Genomic DNA, 18,716 nt, shown 5'->3' with positions numbered 1-18,716 from the left:
GAGGGCTGAGTCACTTTCTAAAAGTCTCCCACGCATGCCGCAGAGACTATCAGATTTCTAGTAACATTGTTATGCCATGAGTAATGCCCCCGTGATGGATCTGGGGACCTGATTTCTTGAGCAACTGTCCTGGCCCCGGCTCCATGGTATTTATGATCCCTCAGTCCTCCAAAATCGCTCTTATGCTGAGAAAACCTATCATAGGGGCTTGTTTGTTTAATTGCTTCTGCCGGAGACTCTTAGCACATCAAGGAGGTGTATGTAATCTGTTTAACTTTGTTACGCCAAAGGGCAAAGGGTAAGCATAAGACAATGTGGCTTTTCCATGTTCCACAAACATACACCTGGCCCTTAATGAGAATCACGGCTACCAGCGAAATAAGCTGATCGATAAGCAGAGAAGGGCAATGGCTTTGCTGGTCTTTCATCTGTTGTTGGCGAAGATCTGTCCATGTATCCTGTACACGATCCGAAGTAGTCTGTGATCCAGTAATAGAACGGGCGGAACACTCTGTAAGTGCAGCACAGAAACACATCCCACACATCCCCTCGGTTAAACTTGGATTGATGTCACCATTTATTGAGCAAATCCGAAAACGGGTCCAGGGAAGAAGTAAGTTCACGTTTCATAGGCCAGAGGATTAGGGCTCGGGGCAGGCAGTTGCTCAGTATCTTAAGACCTAAGGCGGCTCTCCGCCTCCTCTCCTGGACAGTTGAAAATCCAGGAGCTACAGGGAAGTTTTTTCCAGCCTGGAGGATCGTCAGAATAGTGCCGTGCCACTAAATCCCACAGGCTGTTCAGAAACGCAGTTGCTAATCAGTGTCTGGCTTTCGTGTCCTAGCACCCACCACCTTGAAAGACTTTGCTGTAGAGCTCCAAACAATCCAGTAGCAAGTACTTCTTAGTACTCCAGTAACTCATGTAGTGACTCTCAGGCACTTAGTACTCCAATAACTCTCATGTAGTTAATACTCCGGAAATGAGCATGCTGTAACTCACACACACTTAGTACTCCAGTAATGCATGTGGTAACTCACACACTTAGTACTCTGGTGACTTTCATGAGGTTAACTCTCACGTATTAATACTCCAGGAATGAGTATGCAGTAACTCTCACACACTTAGTACTCCAGTGACTCTCATGAGGTTAACTCTCATGTAGTTAATACTCCGGAAATGAGTATGCTGTAACTCTCACACAACTAGTAGTACTCTAGTAATGCATGCAATAACTCACACACTTAGTACTCCAGTGACTCTCATGAGGTTAACTCTCACATAGTTAATACTCCAGGAATGAGTATGCAGTAACTCTCATACACTTAGTACTCCGGTGACTCTCATGAGGTTAACCCTCACATAGTTAATACTCCAGGTATTAACATATATGTGGTAACTCTCACACACTTAGTACTCCAGTAACTCATGCAGTAACTCAGACTGAAATTTGTCCACCTCATACTGAATTCTGCAAATGCATCCTTGCAAGTCTGAGCTAATGCCGGCATTTAAAGAACATCAGGAGGAGCGACTCATTTCTAAAGGCGTCTGTAAGCATGTGTTGCATTCTGTAGTTGATAAAGCAGTCTTACATCCAGGATCTCATTTAATTCCCAGCGTGACCCTGTAACAAAGATGCAGGTATCCTCAGAGAAATCAAGTCACTGCCCAAGAGGCAGGCTAGGCTTCTGCCCCTGTGCAGGGGGCAGGATTGTCTATTGGATTTTAACTTCATCTCACTAGGACAGATGCCCTCTGTTCTTTTGGAAAGAATGTAGGACATCTACCCAAATACACTTCGGCCAAGAAGTAGGCACTGGGTGTCCTGGACCATGGCCAACCCCATGGTAGAACATGGTAGGCAGACATGCTGAATTGTGCTGTGAGTATAGTCAGCAAAACCCCAACTGTGGGGAACTCGACAGTTCCAGAACCCCCGTGGGTTCCTTGGTGGGCAAATTGTAAGGAAAAGAAAGATGGAGCAGTGACCTGCAGATTAAAAGAAATTTTTTTTTTTAAGATTTTATTTATTTATTTGACAGACAGAGATCACAAGTAGACAGGCAGGCAGAGAGAGAGAGAGGGAAAGAGGCTCGCTGCTGAGCAGAGAGCCCGATGCGGGACTCGATCCCCCGACCCTGAGATCATGACCTGAGCCGAAGGCAGCGGCTTAACCCACTGAGCCACCCAGGCGCCCCAATTAAAAGAAATTTTAAAGACCTGTTTTTTTGGTAGAATGACCAGGACTAAGCCAGAGTGTGTGGGCATGCATAATTAGGTTATTTTTAACCGATTTTTAAAACACAGGAAGTCATTAAAATCAGGATAGCGGTTACTTTTGGTGGGGAGGGGGGGTGGGAAGGATAAGACTGTGATTGGGTCAGAGCGCATGGAGGGTGACTTCTGGTGAGTGGCTAAGTTCATCTTTAGACTTAGGTTTCATTAAAAAGATACATGCCTTATACTCATTTGCTAGGATATAGATTTGTGGGGTTTCCAGATTCTGTGCTTTCATTTTCTGATAAAAAGTTTTTAAAAATTGTATGCAGATGACTCTTTGGGGGTGGGGGGAGTGATTTGGCTAGAAGGAGAGATTTGGGAATAAGTAAAATATCCGTCATTTTTACTTCATAAAGAGGACACCAGGCCTGTCAGCGGGGGGGAGTCTGAGGCAACCAGCCAGTTTCCAAAAAGCCCCTTGGGCTCCTGCTGCATGGACTGTTTGATTGCGGGGGGTGCGGCGTGACTGTAGAGCGTGACTGACGACTCAGGAAGGGTTTATTGAGCATCTACTATGCCTTCCGGTGGACTGGGAGATGAGGGAATATGGACAGTGCAGAATCAAGCCCTGCCTTCATCAGCTGTCTTATCTGGGCAGTCAGGCCAGCAGTGTGAGTCCACCAACAGCTGCCACGCAGCAGGAGGCAGACAGAGCCTCCAAAGTTAGAGGTCAGTGCAGGTTTGGAGGCCTGCGCACGCATGCATCCCGCCGTCTGCCTTTGCACCTTCTAGCACTGCCATTAGGGCCAGGCAAATAAATGGCTTCTCAGTCGTTTGTGACCTCCTCTGCTACCTTGATCGAGCTGCTCTGTAGAAGGGCCCTTCTTGGGACGCTGGGAAGCCTGATCCATACTGCAGTGACTCGAGTCACTGGATCACTGGCAGCGTCAAGGGAGGCCGCTTGCTGTGGTGTCGAGAACACAGATTCCAGAGCCACATAAGCTAAGTTTAAATCCTAGCCCCGCTGCCTGCTGGAGGTATGACCCTAGGGAAGTGACTTACTGTCTCCGTGCCTCCCCTGGATTAACAGGAGAGGACAATATTATTTTTGTTTTCGTGACGATCAAATGAATTAACATTTATAAAGGACTTGAGACAGTGTTTGCTACTTAGAGCTTTGTAAATGCTTACCAATCAACATTTTTTTAAAGATTTATTTGAGGGACGCCTGGGTGGCTCAGTTGACAACTGCCTTCAGCTCAGGTCATGATCCTAGGGTCCTGGGATCGAGTCCCACCTTGGGCTCCTTGCTCAGCGAGGAGCCTGCTTCTCCCTCTGCCTCCTGCTCCCCCTGGCTGTGCATGCACACGTGCTCTCTCTCTCTCTCCCCCCATCTCTCTCTGACAAATAAATAAATAAAATATTTAAAAGTAAATAAGTATTTACTTGAGAGCGTGAGCATGGGGGGAGGGGCAGAGGGAGAGAACCTCAAGCGGACACCCCACTGAGCACAGAGCCTCGTGCGGGGCTCAGTTTCATAACCCTGAGATCACGACCTGAGCTGAAACCAAGAGTCGGAGGCTTAACTGACTGAGCCCCTCAAGCGCCCCTAAATCACGTTAATTATATGCATAATGTTAATTATATGTGCTTACGAAGTGCTTCACAGCAGCACCTGCCTGATTCTTACCAACAGCTCTATGAGGTAGATGCTTTACTACGAAGGTTAATATGAGATAATGGTATTCATGATTCTGGCAACTGGAGTCCAGACTAACGTAGACTCTTCCTATATTACTATGACCTTCGCAAACACCTGCATCCCACCAGCCCACCCTCTGCTGTGTTTGTGCAGCAAAGTCAAGCCAAGGACCCTGGGCATCTGCCTCCAAAACACTAGCGCCTTGACTTTCCACGCAACCCACTGATGCATCACGTCAGGGAACTGAAGGGAACCGGGCTGTGACCACCCAGCAGGAGGTCAGACAGGAAGCGGAGACATTTACTGGATCACCTCATGGCTTTTACTGGGGAGCAAAGGGAGCTGATCCCATCCTCCAGGCTTGAGCTCTCAGATTTAAAGACGGGTGTGGGGCATCAGAGCATTCCAAGGCTAGGGAGGAGCTCTGCCACGCTATTTCTCCCAGAACCTGTTGCTCTCTGGGCACAGGGTTTCCAAGCAGGGCCTCCTCCAGGAGGGTACAGGGACAGATGTAACATGTTCCAGAAGATCTCAGATACCTGGTTTCTATGGGCCTCCAGGATCCAGAGTAAGCCTTCTGGAAAGGTTAGCTATGATCTCATAAATGTGCCTTTCTCCCTCTGACTTTGCCCTACCAAATTAGCTTCCTGGAAGTCAGAGACTAGAACTATCATTTATCAAGGCACTTACTATGTTCCAGGTCCAGTGCTGGGCACCTAACCTACATTTCCCATTAAATCCTCACAGCCCTAAAGGTGGGTGGTGATGTTCCCTTTTTGGTGACAAATTGTAGGTGACAAATCGTAGGTTAGCGTTCAGTTCTCCCAGAAGGTCTCATAAGTTCACACAGCTTACCTGACCTCAAGGAGTATGAAGGTCATCTGTCTGGGTGGCCCCTCTGGCTTCCCCTAGAGTGAGCTGCTCGTGACCTAGGAGGGAAAGCGAAGAGGAAGCCGCCATGATACATTTTATGCCCCCGTTTCAGAAGTTACCCACCATCACTTCCGCCATTTTCCAGTTATTGGAGGTGAGTAAGTACAGCCCACCCTCAGAGGGCGGAAGCTAGGCACCACCTTTTGAAGGGAGGAGTGTCCAAAACTTTGCAGATCTGTCTTTCCATCACAGGCACTGTTGGCCACTCGTTCCCGAACAGCTGAGTGTGTAGGTGAACCGCAGGCCACCTTCTCGGTCTGGCCCCCGAGGCTGAGGGGCGGCGTCTTCATCATCATTGTCACCTTCTAACCAAGCACAGGGCCTGGCACGTAGTAGGTACTAAATAAAGTAATTAACACACTGAATGTCTGAGACAGGTCAGTTCTATCAGTTTGGTAATAATGAGTCAATGGTGATATCTAGACTCTCTGGAGCCTGTCCGGGTTTATCCACTAACCAGCCAAGGGATCTCCCTCAAGTCATGTTCACTGGAAGGCCTCTGGATTTGGAAGCGGACCCCTGGACCCCTTTGAGGATGGAGGGGAACGACCACCAGAAGGACTGGCAGCCCCTGCAAACACACAGATGCAACCATCTTCCTGGCCTAGAGCCCTCACTTCCTGACCAGAGATCCTCTTCCTTACAGATCGCCCTGCTCCCGAACAGCGCGGCCGACCTGGGCAAGTACATCACCGGCAACAAGGTGCTGGCCTCAAACGCCTACCTCCCGGGACCTCCTGGGCTGCCTGGGGGCCAGGGCCCTCCTGGTGAGTGGGGAGGAGGGCAGAGGAGGGTAACGGAGCCACGAGCCGAGGCCTGCCGGAAACCACCAGGGGTGCGGGCCGGCCCGGGTTCAGACTGCGAGGGTGAGGGCAGCGGCAGGAGTCGGGGGAGCCCCCACCCCCCTGTCATGAGAAGCCTGGGGGAATTGGGTCCTCAAGCCTGAGAAACCCTCATAACTGAGAGAAATCGAGAAAAAGGAGGTCATTGTCCTGAGCTTGGGTAAGATTCTTAGAGATAATTTTCAGTTATGAGAAACAAAATGAAGACTTATTTTTGAGTGTTAATGTGCAAAAATAGACGGGGGCACGTCAGCCAGCCGTAACCCCCCATGGCCATCCCCGTCCCTGCTATTCCTCAGCCTTACTTCCTCCTTCCCCTATTATTTGTGAACACAGTCACATCTGTGTTTCTTTATATGTATACGTGTGTGCGCGCGCGTGTGTGTGTGTTTGCCTCTATATATTTTTCATCAGTCAACTTTACTGAGATACAATTACACACAGTAACATGTACCGCTCTAATCAGTTCAACAAGTTCTGATGAAAATATACATCCCTCATCAAGCGCTTACTTACCACTACCCTCCATCAAGATACGGAGTCTTTTCATCACCCCCAAAAGTTCCTTTGTGCCCCTTTGCAATCTACTCCCCTGCCCCCAACTGTAGGCAACCACTGACCTGCTTTCTGTTACTAGTTTTGTCTGTTCTAGAACTTCCGAGCACTGGAATCTCATCACGGTGTGCTGCTTGTCTGGCTTCTCACATGCAGCATTCTGCTTTAGGGATCTACCCTCACCACTTGAAGACAATCCCAAATGTCCCATCGTTCCATCAGGAAGTACACAATGAGAACTTTATTTTTCTTTTTTAACAAATGTTTGGGGAGGGCGTTTATATTTCATTTTTATGAGAAAGAAAGAGCGCGAGAGCACAAGCAGGGAGTGTGACAGGGAGAGGAAGAAGCAGACTCCCTGCCTAGTGGGGTTCCCCCCGCTCCATGTGGGACTTGATCCCAGGACCCTGGGATCATGATCTGAGCTGAAGGCAGACACTCAGATGACTGAGCCACCCAGGCACCCTACAATGAGAACTTTAAAAAATAGTTACATGATGTTTTCTATTTTATTTAGGAGTCCCTCCACAGATAAGATAGATCTGAATCTTATCCACACCAATAAAGGAAATGAGGTCAGTGTTAGCAAATGAGTCTAAAACACAGAGTGCCTTTTCCCTGATTGTCATGCCTGGTAGTGTGCTAGGTGTTATGAGTGACCTCCTGGCCTTCCAGTGAGAAAGACAAGAAACAAAGAGCAAAAGCAAATGGAAGAAAACAGTATCTGCTTGCCCCTAAGGAAGTGAAAATGTTCTCCCTGCTGCGGGAGCTTACGGAAGGGAGAGACCACAGTGATGGTTTGCAGTGATCCCAGGGCCTGGGTTTGACCTGGACGTGGAAGAGTGGGACGGTTTGTTCAAGCAGGAAGAATATGGACAGATTGGAGACTGAAAGTTCACCAACAACAAAGGCTCCAAATTCTTTCCAGACTATTTATTTCTTGTCTTTTTCACTTGTATCTTAATCTTGTTTCCGCCAAACACAGGTGCCCTGGGTCTCAGTCTATACAGGGAACAAGGACTGGTCCAGGACCTTGGTTTATCCTCTTGCTCATTCCCTTCGCCTGAGGTCCTCTGGGACAGGTGGAGTTTTCTCCAGACGCTCCCACAGGCAGCCTCTTGCTGTTCCTAAGTAGATGTGGGTTTCCTTGCCGATTGATCCCACCCTTCTCTAAGAGTGTGTTCTTGCTCTGCTTCCCGAGAGGAAGTTCATCTCTAGGCCAGTCTACAAATCACTCCAACAAGAACAGATGAAGGAGAAACAAGGGTACCATTGGCTGGCTGTCTTCTTAATGAACCACTTGCTAGCTTTCCTTTCCAATTCTGCCATCTGGTTTCTAACAGTTTGAGCTGTCCAGGGTCCTTGATAGAGCAGGGAGTAACAGGACTAACTTCGGCAATGGACCGTGCCCTTACTTTGTCCTCCACACCTTTCTTTCTCTCTCCTTACTTCCAGCATAGTTTGTGATGTCCTCCATTGAGCTGTACTGGGGCAGCTAGAGACATAAATCAGGTTTCTCTTACCCATAAGTAAAAGTCCAGTCCCAGGGCTTATGATGAATCACAGACTAGAGTGTAAGCATGGGAAATCACACTGGGTTGAAATCCTTTGCCTTTGAGGGTGTGGCCACTGCTCCCCGACTCCCACTGTTAGGCATGAGAGGTTGCCATTCGCCCATCCAAGCCCCACATCCTAAGGACACTTGACACACAGCGATCTCTGAAGTTCACTGATTGTGTAGATAAAGGCAAAACGTTACCTCTGGCCTGTCCTTGTGCTACTGGAGGTGAAGTATTTTTTAGTTATAGGAGGAATCTGGTCCCCTTCCCAGATACACTTTTTCAGGATGCACCTGGAACCAGCATTGAGAGTCAGGGTGTGAAACATGTTTGGAGAGAACACTGACTGCCTTTAACTTTGGTCTAATTGTGCTGTGAGCTAGAAGACTTCCCGAAATATGAAAAATTGGAAGTCTTTGTTTCTTAGATTTGATTTGTTCTGTTTTCCGATGCCTTAAGATTATTGCATCCAGTCGCTGTGTTCTGTCACTAGTAGGAGCTGGCTAGGGATTTTCACCGAGTATGGCTGTATGCATTGGAAACACACATGGCTGGTGAACGATTCTAGCACAGCAATCAGCCCACCGTCTTCCCTGTGCTCACTTGATGTGAAATGTTTCCAAAAGAGCCTGTATGCACTTGGGACTCTGCAAGTGTGTGGACAATTAGGACATAGCCCACACCCTCACAGAGTCGACAGGTGGAAACAGGTTAAAACTCACATTGCTCCATATGCAAAAGAATGAAGTTGGACCCTTCTCTTGCACCATATACAAAAATCAACTCAAAATATATTAAAGATCTAAATGTAAGATCTGAAACTATAGAATTCCTAGAAGAAAGCAGAGGAGAAAAGCCTCATGGTGTTGGATTTGGCAAAGATTTCTTGGGTATGACACCAACGTACAGGTGACAAAAGCGAAAATAGACAAGGGGACTACATCAGACTTAAAAACTGTGCAACAAAGGATACAATTAGAGTGAAAGACAGTCTACAGAGGGGAGAAAATATTTGCAAATCATTTATCTGATAAGGGGTTAATATCCAGAATAGGGGGGAAAAAAACCTACAACTCCGCAATAAAAAATAACCTCAATATAAAAAATAAGCAAAGGAAGGGCCCTGGATGGCTTGGTCATTAAGCGTCTGCCTTTGGCTCAGGTCATAATTCCAAGGGTCCTGGGATCGAGCCCCACATCAGGCTCCCTGCTCGGTGGGGAGCCTGCTTCTCCCTCTCTCACTCCCCCTGCTTGTGTTCCTTCCCTCGCTGTTTCTCTCTGTCAAATAAATAAAATCTTTTAAAAAAAAAGAAAAAGCAAAGGACTTGAATAAACATTTCTCCAAAGATGGTATACAAACAACCAGCAAGCGCAGGAAAAGACACCCAATATCACTCGTCATAGAGAGATGCCGACCCAGCAAGGCATCACTTCACATCTGTCAGGAGAGCCACTGTCAAGAAAAGAACAGAACAGGTGTTGGTGGGGATGTGGAGAAAAGGGACCCCTTGCACCATGTTGGTGGGAAAACAAACTGGTGCAGCCACTGCGGAAAACAGGGTGGAGGTTCCTCAAAAAATTACAAGTGGCATTCATATGACCCAGCATCCCACACGTGCGTATAATATCCCAAAGAATCAAAAGCAAGATTTCGAAGAGACGTTTGCATACTGTACGCCAAGTCACCCGCATCCAACAAAGGCTGCGTGCGTAGACCGAAGGTGGTTTATACAGCAGCGGCATGTCATTCAGCCTCAAAAGGAAGGAAATCCCTGTTTGCACGCTGTAAATGGATGAACTTTGAGGACATTCTGCTACGTGAGAAGAGCCAAAGAGACAAATGCCATATGATTCTACTGATAAGTCATCGAAGCCGTCAGGTTCGCAGAGACAGGACGTAGAATGGCCGTTGCCAGCAGCTGGGGGAAGGGAAATGAGGACTCGTTGCTCAGTAGGTACAGAGTTTTAGCTTTGCAGGATGAAAAGGTTCTAGAGATTTGTTGCACAGCAAGGTGAATGTCCTTAACTCTACTAACCTGTCCATCTTAAAGTAGTTAAAATAACCACCTCTATGTGTCATTTACTACAATGAAGAAAAGGACTCTCCGAGCGCTCACCGCCCTTCCCCCCGCCCCCTGTCCCCCGCTGACACTCAGGGCCTAAGGCAGAGGCGAATGTCCTGAGGTCTGTACCCAGGTGCAGCCACGCCAGAGAGACTCTGTCCAACTCTCCGGGTGCGTAGGTGAAGGTAGATGAGGCCTGTAGGTCAGTTCCCCGTCAGTCTCCACGATCAGTATGGACACGCGCTGGCCCTCAGACAGCCACAAAAGCAGCCCTATGGCTTGATCCTAAACTCCAAATGCCCCCAGTGCTCTGTCACATTAGGCCTCAGAAAAGAAATAAAAACAAAACCCACAATGTCTACCGGGCCCTGGCAGATGGCACAGGTGAAGAGAGGCGCAGCCTGTGAGCGGCGGGGAGGCAACCAAACCATTGTGCCAATGGCAAAGTCGTGGTCCAGGCCTTAGTTCTTCCCGTCTTCACACAGATGTCAGAAATCCAGATTTCTGTAAGAAATCTCCCAGGTTTTGGATGTCAGGAAATTCAGAGAACAACTGTACCCATAAACAACTACATAAACCTGTATGGAGTGTGTGTGTTGTGTATATGTGTGTACGGATACGTTATATCCGTCTATATTTGATGTACAGCTAATGTATTTGTTCATATCTAATATATACACAGAGACATTGTGTAGTATTGTGGTACACAATGAAGTAAACTGTTAATTCTCTTACAGAGAAGGGGTGTCGAGATGTTTTTGGAGAAATGTGGTCTGCAACGATTATATAAGGATGGAGAATTCTGATCGTGTTAAGTTTAAAATGCCTATAGGGTGTCTTAGAGACGTCAGAAGGCAGATGGCAGATCACAAGGAAAAATGGCTGCAAAGGGTTCCCTGACTCTCTGGGCAGCCAGAGCCCCTGTCCTCATGGGATGTAGATCTAACGAGCTCTTCTTTGATTACAGGTTCACCGGGACCAAAGGGGAGCCCGGGCTTCCCCGGTGTCCCAGGACCTCCCGGGCAGCCTGGCCCACGGGGCTCGATGGGACCCATGGGACCATCTCCTGATTTGTCCCACATTAAGCAAGGCCGGAGGGGCCCCGTGGTCAGTATTTTATCAGAGATCCACTTACTGTTGCTGGGACAGCATGTCCTTGTCCCATGCGTTTTCCTTCTATTGAACTAGATCCCTTTGTCTTGCAGGGTCCGCCAGGTGCACCAGGAAGAGATGGCTCTAAGGTCAGTTTCCGAGTGGTCCATACAGCCCAAGTTTTCCCAGCTGCAACCTACTGGGCAGGCATCGAGTAAAGCCCGAGCACGGTTTCCTCCCCGCAGTTTGCACATCGCAAAATTGAGACACTCTTTTTCCTCCAAGCTAGAAAGAAAATGCAAACAAGTGTAAGAAAAAAAAGAAAAACCCACAAACCACCACTAAGAATGAGCACCCCTATACATTTTACACAAGCCCTGTGCAGCAGGGGTCTTTCTCTTGGGCCGGTGCTCCTCGGCAGGGCTGTGTGGCGTGTCCCCACTCCTCTGACGTGTTTACATCAAGAACAGGAAAAGCTCCCGTCTCTGCAAGGGGCTGCTTTCAGTTCCTGAGCTGCCCGCGTCTCGGCCCACGAATAAGTCAGCATGCGTCACTCTAGAAAGTTGATGAGATATTGCCTGGATGTTGCCTGGAAATACAAGCATTCCTCTTGTCAGGTCTGGTTTGAAAATCCACGGCCCCAGGGGAAATCAGAATGAGAGACACTTGACCCCAGCAGTTCTGTTCAAACAAATGGTCCCTTGAGTCCAGCTTCAAGCTTCCATTTGTTTCCAATAGAAAATACTTGTTTATGTAGGGCAGTGGTGACGGCGGGGATCTCCATGGAGCCTGGGGGAGGCATCCCATGCGGTCCACAAAGCTAATGTGACCTTTCTGCTTGCAGGGAGAGAGAGGAGCGCCTGGACCCAGAGGGTCGCCAGTGAGTAGCACTATCTGCCCCCCTCCCTCCGGGAAATGTCCTCAGGGATGTAGCTCTGATGAACCTGTTAAGTTGGCCAACAGCCAGTCCCTTCCAGCCAGTACTCAGCCTACCCAAGGGGAAATTAGGGGTGAGGAGGAGAATCTCGGAGGACTTTAAGAGCTGGGTGGGGTTTTTTTTTTTTTTTTTAATTTGTTTTCTGGGTTTTTTTTCCTTTTAACATGGCTAATCTTTATGTGGAAGGTCTTCTCTTAAGATTTAAAAATATATATACGTATATACGCTATGAGCCTATTTCCGAGTATGTCCTAAAACATCAAATGGGGCTCTCCTAACTCTGAACACTTACGAGTGTAGCCGCCGCTGTGACTCGAGCAGATCCGATGACCAGCTCTTCCCAAAAAACCACAAAGACCTGCACGGCTGCTTGGGCCTGTTGAGAATAAATTGGCTTGGATATATGTTGGTGTCTGGGAGATTAAAAAATGAACCTTAATAGTAACCAAAGCGTAGGAAATTCAAGCAACTCGATTGCTTTTGAAAAGATCGGTATCCTTTCTGAAGACAGACAGCCTCGGCTTAGATGTAGACGGTCTGGGCTCTGATCCCAACCCTTCCACGGATGAGCTGTCTGATCCTGACCATCCTTAGCACCCCTGGGCGTCTCTCCATCCGCTCACCTGTACCATGGCAAGTGTAATCTGAGCTTCCACCCTTGAAAGGAGCATCAGTTACTATCAAGACACTATCCACCTGTAAGTGCTTTGCAGATGGAGTCACTGTTTCGAAGGCGGTAGCTACAGCATCAGAGGCCACGGGCAATAAAGGTGTTTACTGCAAACCATTAACAAGCCCTGACCTTGCCCGTTCTCGCGTTATTTTGACATGCCCCGCACGAGGCTACATAGAAGTCAAGGGTTAACAAATACCATACAATTGTAAAAAATGTTCAATCCATAGAAAAATTAGGAAGGTCTTACACCTTTCCTGGTCAATGGGGAATGGATGTCTGTCCAACATACTTTCAACTGCATTCAGATCACAGTTATAGTCAATGACCTTTAGAAACATTTAGTTGTTTCCTTATTTAAAAGATAACATTTAGAGCATTTATGATGCTCTGAGCCCTTTATTTATTAACTCATTTAAATCCTCACTTATGAAACCCTATGATGTTGAGGTTATTATTATCTCCATTTTACAGATAGGGAGATGGAAACCCAAAGAAACTGAGTAACTTGCCCAAGACTAGCTGGTAAGCGACAGAGCTGAGATTCAGACCCAACAGAATCCCAACCTCTTTTTTTTTTTTAAATGACCCCGCTTATTGATTTGACAGAGAGAGAGACAGGGAGAGAGAGAACACAAGCAGGGGAAGTGGGAGAGAGGGAGAAGCAGGCTTTCTGCTGAGCAGCGAACCCCATGTAGGGCTTGATCTCAGAACCCTGGGATCATGACCTGAGCTGAAGGCAGGCGCTTAACAACTGAGCCACCCAGGCAAACCCAGAATCCTCATGTCTGTTACTCTGTGTTACCCCATTTTCTTTGGAAAGTAACATAGGAGGGTTCTTCTCATATTCTTTCATTCTACCAGATTTGATGTAGCTGAGAATTAGGAGGGAGTAGAGAGAAAGTGTCACCCCAGCTCATACGGGAGGTGAAGGAATCAGGAGGCAATCTTAATTAAGAACGCCCCCCCACCCCACCTGGCTACTATAGTAGTTATGTTTACTCCATTTGGGACACAGAGTTGTCAACGAAGTAGTTACCATTCAGTAGCAAATCACGGCGCCCACAGAAGCCATGGCTTCGCACAGGATTGAGTCTGTGGTCTTCTGGCTTTGATTCCTCTCCTGTGCACAGGGACCCCCTGGGTCTTTCGACTTCCTGCTACTTATGCTGGCTGATATCCGCAATGACATCGCCGAGCTGCAGGAGAAGGTGTTTGGGCACCGGACACACTCGTCAGCGGAGGAGTTCCCTTTACCTCAGGAATTTTCCAGCTACCCGGAAACCATGGACTTTGGCTCTGGAGACGAGTACCCAAAAAGAACCGAGATGAGGGACTTGAGACCCACCAGAGACTTTTATCCTTAGCATGTCCCGTTATCATCATCGTCATGCCAAAGGAGGAGAAAAGAGTGTTTTTCACCTGCAGTTAAATCCTATACAGAAAAAGAAAAAAGACAAAACAAAAACAAAAACCAACCCACTGGAGACCTAGAAAAGATACATCTTTAATTTCCTTAACTCTTTTCCTGCCTTCTCCCTCCTGCTCTCCTTCCGAATACTGTGTTCAGAGTCCCCTGCCAGAGACATGAGGGAGTAAGTCATTAATTTTACATGCTTCCCTCTGAGAGCCAGCTTGGGGTGGGGTTGGGGGGGGGGGGGGAGTTTGGAAGGGAGACAGAGGAACTTTACTTTTACTTCCTTCTTGTTCATGAATTTCTGAATTTCTGAGTTAAGTACTCTCACGGTGTCTTATAGTTTGGCAAAATATCCAAAGGGGAAAAGTGGTAAGGTGAGCTCTGAGAAGATGTGAGGTTACTTATTAAAAAAAAAAAAAAAAGGTATGTGTCCAAAACAGTATTACTCAGTATCAAAATTAACCTTCTTTAATTAAAAGGGGAAAACAACATTGTATATTTACCTTGGTGTATAATTCTTTTTCCTTGTCAATCTAATATATTTTAAATATTCTATCCTCTTGGCCAAGCTTGTTTCCCAATTTTGATTAAAGGAAGGAGGGAAATAAGAAGGAGCAGAGATTAGGGAAGGTGGAGGGACGCTGTAGTCTTATATTTCTTGTCCTGTAAGTTACCACATTCTAAATTCAAAAATGACACTGAAGGGTATATGGCACACGTCTCTGTACATTTGTTCCTCTTGCTGTAGGAGTAAATCCTCTTCTCAAAACAGTAAATGAATGAAGTGCCTGGATTCCCATTAAAATAATGGGCTCCCGGTTTGCCAAGACGTTTTAAAGCTACGTGATCAAACGAGTGGGCTTGCTCAGTAAATCACGGATCGTTACATGGGAGTGGTTGACCCTTTGGGAACCCCGCTGAATGGCCCGCCTCTGACTGGGTGCCCAGGAGGGACCGTTACGCCAAGATCCTGGTTATATCAACGTGCATTGGAGCCGGAGGCTGGAAGGAGGTTGTCTGCTTGGGTCTTCAGAAAGGGAGAAGGAGAGCCTCGAGCAGGATCCCCACGGAATCCGCAGAGGCAAATCTGTTTGCTCTCCTTGGGAATTGGAACCCCTTTTCTGGGGCCAGCGAAGCTCGCCAGCACAGAGAGTAACACGCTATTGGAAGTTCTCTTGAATGCCGAGGGAAATAACAATGTTTCTTGTTTGGCAGAAGTTTCCTTCCCACTCTTCCCATTTTTTCCTTATTTTTCCATCATTTTATCCAAGTTCTAGTTCTCACAGGCCTTCTCCTTGATCCCCCTTCCTCAGCAGAGGTGGGGAGCGGCCGGGAAAGGGGTGTATTCTCGAAGCTGCCAGTGAGTCTATGGCCGCCCGTACACCTCTGGGTCCCGGACGGAGACATACTTCAGAAAAGGCTTCCTCGGGTTCCTTAGAAACAGGAACAAGAGTGAACCATGAAGACCCCAGCAGAAGCATCTGCTCCTTTGGAACATGACCAGGGAAACTCTTGGTTTTGAAGGGGAGCGCACAGTTTTCCTCCAGGAAGCTCGCATCTGCCACCCAGAATTGCAGCTACCTGTTCGGGGGACCGTCCCCCCTCTGTTGAGCCTCTCGGATGGTCATGGGCACACTCGAGCCTGCTCGTGGTGGGGTGCCTCTTCCCTGCGATTTCTCCCCATATTTCTGGGAGGTGTTTGTTGACTTCTCTTTTTCCTTTTTGCCCATCACTTCACTCTCCTGCTGGGAAAGCTTGTCTAAGAGAGCGCCGTTGGTGTGTGGGAGACTGCCACCTTGCAACAGTCTCTCGCTCCGGAAAACGAGGAAGGGCTTCTGTTTGCGAGTGTCCCGTGACACCAGCCTGCCTTTCGTTCTCACCATCAAGGTACCAGCCCTGACTCCAGTCGGTCGGCCACTGGCTGGGCCTTTCGTGGACCTTTGGCCCCGCTGTCTCTTCCTCATACAAAATCCCCAATGCCAGCCCACCAGAAAGTCACAGCGACAAGCAAACACCTTCTCAGTGCTCCTTTTCTAGCATTTTCCCTCCCCCTGCAGCCTCTCCAGAGTCTGATCTTCACAACCGAGGGCCTCGCCAACCCCGGGGCTCATGGAGAGCTGAGCTAAGCAGCTGTTGATTCCCATCTGGAACGCATTTCACGTTGCCTGTTTGCAGAACACAATATTTAAAGGGTGTGGATGGATGAGTGCTAAAGCAAAATTATTTACAGGCCTTATGAAAAATGATGAGATCCGTCTTTGATTTTTTTTTTAATGAGGATTTCTGTTTAGAAATATAAACTCCTTCATTGTCAAATGCTCCTAAAATGCACCCAAACTGCATGTTTGGCCAGAGGCGAGGATAATAGATTTAAAAAGGAACTGAAGGAAATAATCTCCAGTATTCATGAGCCCACTCCAGACCATAATCTCCCGCAAAACCCAGTAACCTGTATTGTATAATTTCAGCCTGCGAGATGAGGGCAGATTATAAATTTCATCCTCAGATTTTCAGAACCTGGACGGCTACTCAGGACCAAATCAGTACTGTGACTGCCCAAATTATACTTTTCAAAGAGAAAACATAATGCTGTTAATCCTAATGTATCTTTAGGTTATGGGTAGAAAGTCAAAGCTCACTGTCTGAACAGGGCTTCTCAAAACCTAATGGGGGGTAAAATTCGCTACTGCTTTGCTAAGCCACTCCCATCCCCATGTTCAATGGCGGGGAGAGGATCTTTGTAGAATTGTTGACTCTTGTTTTGTGCACCCTGATACCTAGAATTTAGAATAGGGACCTAATCATTGCTTTTGTTTTTGGAAAGCCGTGGCAATAAAAATTTGCTGTTGAAAATAGTGCAAGGAGGGCATATATTTTAGTTTAGGAAAATCCTCCCTCCCTCCCCAATCCCGAAAGGAGAAATTATAAACTCTCCTGTGCCAAAGAGCGTGGGGGTCCAAAGGCAATGCTGTCTTCTCTGTCCTGTCTTAATTCCAGCACCCACCACCGAGTGAACTGACCGACTGAGCTCATTTCTGCTGTATAAACTCAGACAAGTGGGCCCAGAGCCAACCCAGATAAATGTAACAAATGCACACCGGCATGGGGGCAGGAGTATTACCCCACCAAAGACCAGGTGAAGGACACCCTGGTCCCGGTCATGCTCCTTCTCCAGGATTCACAACTACTATTTGCCCTGGGATGGCTTTTCCCAGGCAGGCAGGGGAAGATAGCGGCTGTACTAGGTCCCAGGCTTCTCCTTGCACCGAGAGGAAGTCCCTCATCATGCTTTGGGTATCACGGTCCCTTCCCTGCTCCCCCAAGGCCAGCCTGTCACAGAGAGACAGCAGCCTTATTGTGCAACCTTAACATCTCTCCGATAACCTTCCTGAAAAGGAAATTCATTTGTGGGAATCCAAGCCGAACAGCTAATAGAACAGAGCCATCTCAAGTTATTAATAACGAATTCAGGGAAATAGATGAAGTTTTTCCTGGCACGATCAGCATGTGTGTTTCCCAACAAATCAAAAAATAATTTTCCATTTGAAGGAAAAAAAAACCATGATTGTAATTGTTAAAGCATAAAATCTTGGACTTCACAGTCTCCTTCAAAAAATATTACTGCTTTAGGGAAAGCATAGAAGACCGACCCTTCAACACAACCTCCAAAGACCCTCCGTGTTCTTTCCAAGATCCCAAAAATCACGTGCCCTGGAGGATTCTGTGTGTGTCACGACCGTTTTTGTTTCACAGTGACCTGTCCTGCACTTCAGTAGCTGGGTTCATTATTTATAACAGGTCCATATCGCAGTTGAGCTAATATTCAAACAGTTATGGATATGATACTATGAAGTACTTTTGATAAGATTATATATGCTTAATAACAAAGTTATTTTTCTTATGTGGTTGTACTGTGTTTTGTCCTGATTCCTGGGCTTGGGGAACGAGCTGTCTTTACTAGACGAAGACAAGGAGATGGAGACATTTCTCCCAAGAACTCGAACCTGCATTCTGGGGGAGGCTGCCTCCTGGGTAGGGTCTGAGTGTGGACCCAACGTTCAAGTCTGAGTCAAGGTCTAATGTCCCAGGTTCCACTGATTCTGAGTCTCAAAGGCCTGTGTCTCCTGCTGGGGAAGATCCTCGGGGCCCCCACCCTCCCCATTCCGGGGTGGGCTTTTCCAACCAGAGCTCTCTCTAGGGATCATTGGAGAAGCCTCAGGAGCTCATAGAGGGGAGGCCTGTGAAGGTCCCGCTCCCTCTTCTTATTATGCTGTGAGCATAATTGGTTCTAGATTAGAATTCCACATAAGGTTGCCTTTGGAGGAGGAAAAAAAGTTAACTACCTAAAAAGGAAAGAGAAAGGAAAAGAGTGGGGAGGCATCCCCTTGAGTTGGTAGCTGAAGAAAAAGGGAATTGTCATCAGTCAGGCCCCAGGGGAGGTGGAGTTCCCCTGATAAAAAGGGAGGATGCCTCTAAGAGACGGCTAGCACTCAGCAGGGTTTAACATCCTGTAGCTGGCCTGGATTTCTAGAGCTCCTTTTCCTTCCACAAATACTTATCAAATGCTGGTAAGCCGTGCCCAGCTGTGCCGGGTGCTCTGCTCTAGGGACAGAGCAGGCAGCGAGAAGCCCTAATCCCCATCCTCCTGGGAATCTGGCAACACAGACAAGGATCCTCCCAGGCAAAATCCATTAATCACGAAACATGCAATTACAAACTGTG

General features: G+C 47.5%; 1 protein-coding gene across 1 annotated transcript in view; it reads left to right on the top strand.

Annotated features, from left to right (window-relative positions):
• The window catches only part of CCBE1 (collagen and calcium binding EGF domains 1), a 224,431-nt gene extending 206,536 nt beyond the window's left edge, over nucleotides 1–17,895 (top strand). Inside the window, exons 7-11 of the mRNA XM_046025531.1 lie at nucleotides 5,503–5,623; nucleotides 10,843–10,982; nucleotides 11,081–11,116; nucleotides 11,812–11,847; nucleotides 13,711–17,895. Coding sequence (XP_045881487.1) covers nucleotides 5,503–5,623; nucleotides 10,843–10,982; nucleotides 11,081–11,116; nucleotides 11,812–11,847; nucleotides 13,711–13,944 — 567 coding nt within the window. The 3' untranslated portion in view covers nucleotides 13,945–17,895. The remainder of the gene's footprint in view (nucleotides 1–5,502; nucleotides 5,624–10,842; nucleotides 10,983–11,080; nucleotides 11,117–11,811; nucleotides 11,848–13,710) is intronic.
• Nucleotides 17,896–18,716: the final 821 nt, after the last annotated feature.

The sequence above is a fragment of the Meles meles genome, chromosome 12, assembly GCF_922984935.1.
Source record: "Meles meles chromosome 12, mMelMel3.1 paternal haplotype, whole genome shotgun sequence".
NCBI classification, from domain to species: domain Eukaryota; kingdom Metazoa; phylum Chordata; class Mammalia; order Carnivora; family Mustelidae; genus Meles; species Meles meles.
This window is presented reverse-complemented; position numbering and strand designations above follow the sequence as displayed.